The sequence below is a fragment of the Phragmites australis genome, chromosome 11 (assembly GCF_958298935.1).
Source record: "Phragmites australis chromosome 11, lpPhrAust1.1, whole genome shotgun sequence".
NCBI lineage: Eukaryota > Viridiplantae > Streptophyta > Magnoliopsida > Poales > Poaceae > Phragmites > Phragmites australis.
Window position 1 is genome coordinate 5,176,910 of NC_084931.1, and position 8,806 is coordinate 5,185,715.

The following is an 8,806-nucleotide window of genomic DNA, read 5'->3' on the forward strand; positions in this document are numbered from 1 at the left end:
CATAAATTGATTGATTTTCAGTTAAGTTTAAATTTAAATTTCAAAAAATAAAAATTTGACAAAATTTGACTGTTTCTATCAAATTTCATCAAATTCCACTGAATTACTGTTACCGGAGCCGGTTTTCAAAGGTAAAACATATTTATAAACCCGACGTACGCCAAGCGTCATGCCAATACACGCACTATAGGGGAGAAAAATTTTATAAAACCGGATCTCCTGTAAGACCCTTCCTCTGCATCCGACACGTGTCATGTACAGTATATACAGGAGCTGGGTACCTAACGTGTTACGCAGTTAGTGGAGGAAGAAAGGATCTCACAGGGATCTATCCTCATCGGTTCCTATAAAAATTTTCTCACACTATAGGACCATGTGTCCTTGCCCATCGTCACTTTTTTGAGATCCTGGAAGGATACACTGGCACTATCTATGACACGAGGCGTGCATACGTGGTGTTTAGATTTTTTTCATCCTAACACCTACTATTAAAAACAAATTCTATAAGGTTCTGTTCAAATTATATCAAATATTAGAAAAATTAACTCGTGAAAGATCCTGATAAGATCTCATCCATATTATTTATCCTATAATTCAATAACTAAGCTAAAGAGAAGAAATGATATAGATACGTATAAAAACGAGAATCTTCCGTAGAACTAAGTTGTATAAAATTTACTTATACTCTATTTCCCCCTGTATAAATAAAGCCCTCAAAACCCGATCCCCAAAACAAGCAGCGCAACATCTGCCTTCCCAAAGCAGTTGTTTCCGATTCCACCCTCTTCTCCTCTTTTCCTTTTGGTGCAGCGGCCAACCGGCGATCAGAGCGGCGATGGACGGCGGGAAGAAGAGCCGGAACCCGTCCAAGGTGTCGGCGGACCACCGCAGCGACCGCAAGTCAGCCACCGGGATGAGCGGCGACCCCAAGAAGGGCGGCCGCGGCGGCAAGTTCACCTGGGAGGGTGCCGACGGCTACGCCGACGAGGACCTCGACCTCATCTCCAAGAACAACAACAGCCGCGCCGGCAAGGGCGTCGCCGCCGCCAAGAAGGCCCACGACGCCAACGCCGACGAGTAGGACCCGCCTCGTCCCCTGCCCGCCCGCCCGCCCGCCCTTACCGATCGATCGCCAGCAAGCCCTTCGCAGCTCTAGTTTAATTCCACAGTCTCGGTTCGGTTCTTGTCTCCGAATAATAAGGGCTCTAATCAAGTGTCGTGTTCGCTAGTGGAGTAGCTAGCTTCTTCCAGCTGTGGGCGATCGACGGGCCGTGCAGGGTCTGTAGATACCACCACCTCTTCTTCTGAGTTCTGTCTTTGACTTGCTGATGTTGGTGCCTTGATTCGGTTCTTGGATGAACTGATTTAGTTTGCGCAGTCGCAATCGTTTCAGCTTCTGATGTTGGGGGCCATGGTTGGATAACTCTGCTGTTATTTCTTCTGATTCCCTTCCGTTTCTTTCGATGTTCAAATGATCCGAGAACACGCGATGCCCAGAACAAGGATGTGCACTCTTAGCCTCGTCCATGACGAACTCTGCATCTTTGCATCTTAGCAAAGCGATCCGTTCGATGGCGATTCTACTTGTCTGTAGATCACTGACGCATATCGCCTTCTCCGGGTTGGTGATCTACACGGCACCTTGAACAGTTCAGTAATCAGGTTCACGTTTGTAGGTAACGTCGCCCTGCATCACCGGCCACCCATTCATCATCATTCTAATCTTTATCTTTTGTTCTCTTGAGATTAGATGAGATGATCAATACTGAAATCTAGTACTAGTATAAGATGACTTATCATCATTCAGAGTCTATCCAGTGAAATATAATATTGTTCGCGATATATCTTTATGGATAAGCTGGACAACCAGTTGATCTGAAAGGTACTAGTAATTTGGACTTTCTTTGGCTACCGAAGTGAGGGGTCTCTATCAAACTATCAATGGAGTGTCCGGCCCCTGCTTCCCATCTATGCAATGCGACCAATGGAGGTTCCCAACTTCCATTGGTTACAATGGTGGCAGGGTTCCCAACTTCCATTGGTTTCAATGGTGGCAGTGGCTGCCAATTTCAAATGAAAATTTTGGATTCAGCTCCAGTTCTGGAAGAAAATAAGGAGGTGTAACTCTAACAGTTCTTGGACGAACCAACAAATAAAATTCGCATCCGCTTTAGTTGGATTTGCTGCTATCTCGTGAGAAGCTATCAAACGTACGGACTTGCAACAAGTATGCAGCCGAATGGCAACAGCGAATGAATAACCAGGAGGCTGTGCCTGACCTGTCCTGAAGCAAAACTTGTCTATCCATGAATTGCAAGCTCTGATTGTTCTTGTTGTCGACTACATGTTCTGATCAGTCCATATATGAGCTCTGAAGTCTGAACCGAGCAGATGTCTCCTATCCTGTCGAAGTAGTGAGAACGTGAAGAAACAATGCACTCGTGACGTAAATTGGACATTATTAGGCGGTCATTGCGATTTTGATGATTAATAATAATAAGTTATTGAGAACAACATGTTTGTCAAGAATATATGTTGTATATTTTATAGATGCAATATATCAAAAAGTTACTGCAGTCGGAACAAAGTTTGATTGAATTGGAGAAGTCACAGGAAAATTGACCTCACCGGAAAGTCTGGTGCAAAGGAGTTTACACCTACTGGAACATTGTGCACAAAGGCTGATGGCATCACCGAATAGTTCGGTGCTCTATGTGTTAAACTCATCGAAGTATTTCTGATAAAGGAGGAGAATACTGATGATCTTACTAGATAGTCTGGTGATCTGCACTAAATAACATCGGAGCATTTCTTGCAGAGAATAATGTGAGTGCAGAGAACTGAAGATCAACCCACCGGAAGGTCTGGTGCTTAGTTTGTGCACACCAGAGCATTTATTGTAGAGATGACTGCAATTGCTAAAGAATAAAGATCAACTCACCGGATAGTCTGATAATCATAGAGATAGTTGCACCGGAGCATTTTCGGGGAAAAGAAGAAAATATTCAACTCACTGGATGGTCTAGTGTGAATGAGATGAACACCAGATGAATGCACTAGAGTATTTTACACAGAGAGGCTGCAAAGGCTCGGATGACTCAAGATAACTCACCGGAAGGTTCGGTAATGGATTTGAAGGCACACTGGAGTGTTTGGTGTTCACAGAGGCTGTGAGTGGAATTCCAACGGCTAGTTTCTGATTTTGTACTCAACGGATGATCTGGTGTTAGTACTACTATTCTCACCGGATTATCTGGCATTAACAGCTTTTCTGAGCCGTTAGAAAAATGGCTAGTTGGCATGTTTGAGGCTATAAATACCCATCCATTCAGTCATTTGAGGGTGTGGCATGCTGCTAGAGTCTAGAGAAAACTCATATACACTTGAGAAGACATCCAAACAATCAAAGTATTTAAAGTGATCATCCAAGGCAATTGAGCACAAGATTAGAGAGTGTTTAGTGCTTATAGGTCTAGAGTGAGTTGTAACTAGGTGTTGTAGTTTGAAGAATGGATTAAGGAGTGATCCTAGCTTGTACCGAGTTGTACATCAGCACCTTAGAGTCTTGGTAACTCGTCAGTATATTTGGCCTTGGTGACTCAATCTTGTTGACCCTCTGACTTAGTGTGGAGCGGCGGCAAGATACGTGTACAGGGACGCAGAGACCATGGCCTTGGTGGCTCAAGCTCCGAAGTGATCATGACGGTAAGTGATCGGAAGAGAGGCTAGTGGTGAGACATTGCCTTGATGGCTTGGTGGCTCATCATGCTTGAAACCTTGTCTTGATGACTTGGTAGCTCAAGAGCCGTAACCGAAAGAGACTTGGCGACCGGAAGCATATCCTTTGTGGAGCTCCAACGTGGATTAGGGGTGACATTCATGTCATCAATACCACGGGATAAAAATCCCTTGTGCCGAGTTTGTCTCTCTACCTTATTTACGTTTTCACATTTACATAATTGCAATTTACCTTGTTAGAGTAGGTTGCAATTCTCTTGAGCGGTGGAGTAGACACACTATATAAACCTAGAGCCCATTTAGATAGAAGTTGATATAGGTTTATCTTATGAAGTTTTTTGTGCCAATTTGTTTCAGATTTCTAAGTGTCCTAATTCACCACCCCCTTTTAGGACGTCATCGTTCCTCACAATTGGTATCATAGTCTCATGCTCTTAATAGGCTTAACATCCTAAAGTTGTGACATTCAGAGTTGGGATGGATACCCATAGTGCTTCACTTTTCAATGGCACAAATTTTCCCCGTTGTAAAATTCTAATGTCTTATTTTTTGCAAGCCAAGGGTCTAGATGTTTGGAGAGTCAACGACAAAGGGATGAGACCTCGCATCACCAACAAGGAGAGGTAATTAGATGCATTGGTGAAGAGTATCATTTTACCATCTTTAAATATTAATACATTTAATCATGTTTATTCTCTCACCAATACACATGATATTTAGAATAGTTTCAATAAAATACATGAATGCATAAATGATATGCGCAATGAGAAACATCATGTGATTGCTACTAAGCTCAATGAAATCAAACAACTAATCTATGAAAATGCTAATGATATATACTCATGTTTGAATATTCTTGTCAATAAGATTAATAGGCTAGGTTTCATGCTAATTGATGATGATCAAGTGGTGAGAAGAATGCTTCAAGCTCTTTTTCCAAAGTACAAATTGATAGTATCCATCATCTACGATAATAATGACATCAAGAAGATGACTCCAAGTCAAGTGCTCAGTAAGATCACCGCCTATTAGATGACTATGAACATGGGGGTGGAAGCCTTTTCCTTATCCGACGCCAAGAACCTTACTCTCACAAGCAAGCAAGCACCATATCCACAGATGAAGGCGAAGATGAGGAGGCAAGAGCAAGAGTTAAGCTCAAGTGAATATGATGGAGATGAAGATAAAGATGAAGAGAGCAATAAAGATGATGAGCAAAACACATCAAGTGATAAAGAAATGGATCCTGAAGTCACCAAGCTCATCTCTCAAGTAGAGAAGAACATCAAGAAGATTAATACCAAGATTGATCATCGAATCTCTATAAAAGATTTTATCAAAACTATTGATCGCATCAAGAAGGAGAAGAAGACTAAGAGCAAGAGGGAGATAAGGGGAAGATCTAAAGCATTTGCAAGCATGAGAAGATAGGTGAGTGAAGATGAAAATTCAAGCTCAAGTGATAAGAGCTTCGCCACCCACTTCTCAAGGTCATCATCGTGCAAGTTATCACATAAGCCATCATTATATAAGTGTCTTATGGCCAAAAGTATGAAAATCGATATAAGTGATGATGAATCTCCCTTCTATGATGAACTCTTTCATTTGATCAATGAGCAATAAAAGGCTCTTAAGAAACAATCAAAAGAGCTTAAGAAATTCAATGATCTCAATGACATTTATGCTACATTTGTTTCTAATTATGAACAATTATTGAGCAAATTTAATTTACTAAACAAGGAACATGATGAGCTTAAGGCAAAATTTGAGTGCATTGAATCTCTATCTAAGGCCCCTTTAGAGCAATCTACCTCTCTATTTAATTTAATACTAAGATAGATGCTTGCACTTCTTATGATGATTTAGTTGATATATTATGCTCACTCCTTTGCAATGAGATATGTGTTGAAAATGTTCTTGTCGAACCATCTAATGAACTCATTGCGCAAGAAAATGATGAGCTCAAACAAAAAGTTGGAAAGCTTAAGAAGGACTTAGGCAAGATTAAAGGGCAAGAACCATGTTCAGCCTTCTCAAGATAACCATGCAACTACGATGAAGAAGCTTGCAGAGGGGTCCACTGTGACATACTTCAAATATCATCAAGAAGGTCACAAGTCCTTCCAATGCAAACAAGTCAAGAAGAAAATAATGACGAACCTCTCCAACAAGACCTCCAAGTTCTACACCAAACCTAACTATAAGGTCAAGACCAAGAGCAATCACTACAAGCTCAATAAAAAAGACAATGGAAAGGTGGTTGCATATATGGTTGGGAGAAAGAATTAAGGGTGGAACCAACCTATTTAGATGCCCAAGGAAGTCATCACCAACATGAAGGGGTCTCAATCGATTTAGATTCCAAAGAAGACTTAAAGCTCGAGACAACTATGAGATTTGAAGACTTGACTCACAAAATGAAGTAAAGGTTCAAGCGAAGAAGCCAAGTACATAAGATTGGACGCTTTGATAAAGATCATGATTATCATATACTCAAATCTCTATACAAAGGTAATGAGATAAATGTAGCTAGACTTTTATTCATATTTTTTGAACCATTGCCTTGTTTAGGATTGCATGTGCATATTTTGTGCATATTTTAATTTATTGCAATGCCTAGTTTTTATATGGTTGGTTGTTTGTGTTCATCTCTAAATCATGAGCAACATATATGGTTTATTAGTTGTAAGTCTCTTACATGACACAGGTTTCACAACTAATATCTTTTGTGTGCCATGAATCAATCTATATGGTACACTTCCCTATTGTTATTAATAACAAATGCATATGTCTCGTAAGTATTCAAAACTTGCATGCACACATCTAGAGGGACTATATCTGATGAGTCCATGGCTCATTCGAATACGATCAATACCGTCAATAATCCTCAAATCATACAAGGTCTAATTACAAAAGTACGTACACGACAATTAGACCACAATGTGAACTCGTTTCTTGCTCTTCATGCTTTCTTGAATGGATTACTACTAAATTCTTGTGATGTTTTATTATTTAGGAACGTGGGAGAAGCACCACAACCTTACCCGGATGTCGCCCCTTGAAGGTCAAGTCTACTCGGACTCGAGGCTGAGCTTTAGTCATGGTCATGGTCAAAGTCATGGTCGTAATCGAGTCACAGGACAACATGTTAGTAAAACGACCATTGCCTTGTTTAGGATTGCATGTGCATATTTAGATGCTAAGAAATATGTTGAACTTATTCTTAAGTTGCATGAAACCACTAAAAAGAATATAGAGAGCATGACTGAAAAGTATAGGATTACTGAAAATAAAGGTAGGAAGGAAATAAAATTTGAACAGGGTGATTCAGTTTGGTTGCATTTGAGGAATGATAGGTTTCTAGAATTAAGAAAGTCAAAATTGATATCTAAAGATGATGGACCATTTAAGATAATTAAGAAAATACAAAGGGGGAGAAGATGAAGATACAAAAGACACCTAGGTTGACAAAAGGGGAGAAGTTTTTGCATGGGTCGATTAAGGGAGATAGTGACAATGGAGAAAGAGGGAGTTACAACAAAGGGGACTAAATGGTAAGAGCATGCATCCAAGCAATGTGATAAGGCTTTTTGCTCTTTACAATTGGTATTATTTATTATTTGCCACTTGCTTTGATTGTGTTGTCATCAATTACCAAAAAGGAGAAGATTGTAGCGAAAATGACCCTATTAGGCTATGATTATGATTTTGGTGATTAATGACAACATAGTTATTGGGACTAACATGTTTGTCAAGAATATATGTTAGTAGGTCTCTTGGATGCAATACATCAAGAAACCATCGCAATTGGGACAAAGTTTAATTGAATTGGAGAAGTCACAAAAGAAGACCTCATCGGAAGGTCCGGTGTAGAGGAGTTTGCACTCATTGGAGCATTGTGCATAGAGGTTGATAGCTTCACCTGATAGTCCGGTACTCTGTGTGTTGAACTCACCGAAGTATTTCTGACAAAAGGGGAGAAGGCTGATGGTATCACAGGATAGTCCAGTGATCTGCACTGGGTAACATCGGAGCATTTCTTGCAGAGAAGAATGCAAGTGCAGAAAACTAAAGATCAACCCATCGGAAGGTCCGGTGCTTGGTTTGTGCATACTAGAGTATGACACCGGAGCATTTCTTGCAGAGGCGATTGCAATTGCTGAAGAATAAAGATCAACTCACCGGATAGTCCAATGATCACATAGATAGTTGCACCAGAGCATTTCTAGGGAAAAGAAGAGAATGTTCAACTCACCGGATGGTCTGACGTGAATGGAATGAACACTGGATGAATGCGCCAGAGCATTTTACACAGATAACTCACCGAACGGTCTGGTGATGGATTCGAAGGCACACCAGAGTGTCATGTGTTGACAGAGGCTGTGAGTGGAGTTCTAATAGCTAGTTTCTGAATTTGTACTCACTGGATGATTCGGTGTTAGTACTACTATTCTCATTGGATCATCCGGTGTTAAAAGCTTTTTTGAGCTGTTGGAAAAACGACTAGTTGACGTGTTTGAGGCTATAAATACCCCTCCACTTAGTCATTTAAGGTGTGACATGTTGTTGGAGTCTAAAGGAAGCTCATATACACTTGAGAAGATATCTAAGCCACCAAAGTGCTTAAAGTGTTCATCCAAAGCAATTGAGCACAATATTAGAGAGTGTTTAGTGCTTATAGGCCTAGAGTAAGTTGTAGCTAGGTGCTGCAGCTTGAAGAAGGGATCAATGTGTGATCCTAACTTGTACCTAGTGGTACGTTGGCATCTTTGATGAGCCCATGGCTCCTTCGGATACAATCAATACCACCAATAATCCTCAAATCATACAATGTCCAATTACAAGAGCACGTGCACGATAATTAGACCACCAAGTGAACTCGTTCCTTGCTGTTCATATTTCCTTGGATGGATTACTTGTGATGTTTTATTGCATAGGAATGTGGGAGAAGCACCACAGCCTTACTCGGATGTTACTCCTCGAAGGCTAAGTCTACTCGGACTCAAGGCTGAGCTCTAGTCGTAGTCGTGGTCGTGGTTGAAGTCAAGTTCCAGGACAGCATGTCAGT

The 8,806-nt window shown here is 40.8% G+C and overlaps 1 protein-coding gene across 1 annotated transcript; it reads left to right on the forward strand.

The window, feature by feature from the left end:
* Nucleotides 1-719: 719 nt before the first annotated feature.
* LOC133885904 (uncharacterized) lies at nt 720-1,423 on the forward strand. Its single transcript, XM_062325670.1, has one exon. The coding sequence runs from the start codon at nt 836-838 to the stop codon at nt 1,079-1,081; it is 246 nt and encodes an 81-aa protein (XP_062181654.1). The 5' UTR covers nt 720-835; the 3' UTR covers nt 1,082-1,423.
* The last annotated feature ends 7,383 nt before the right edge of the window (nt 1,424-8,806 follow it).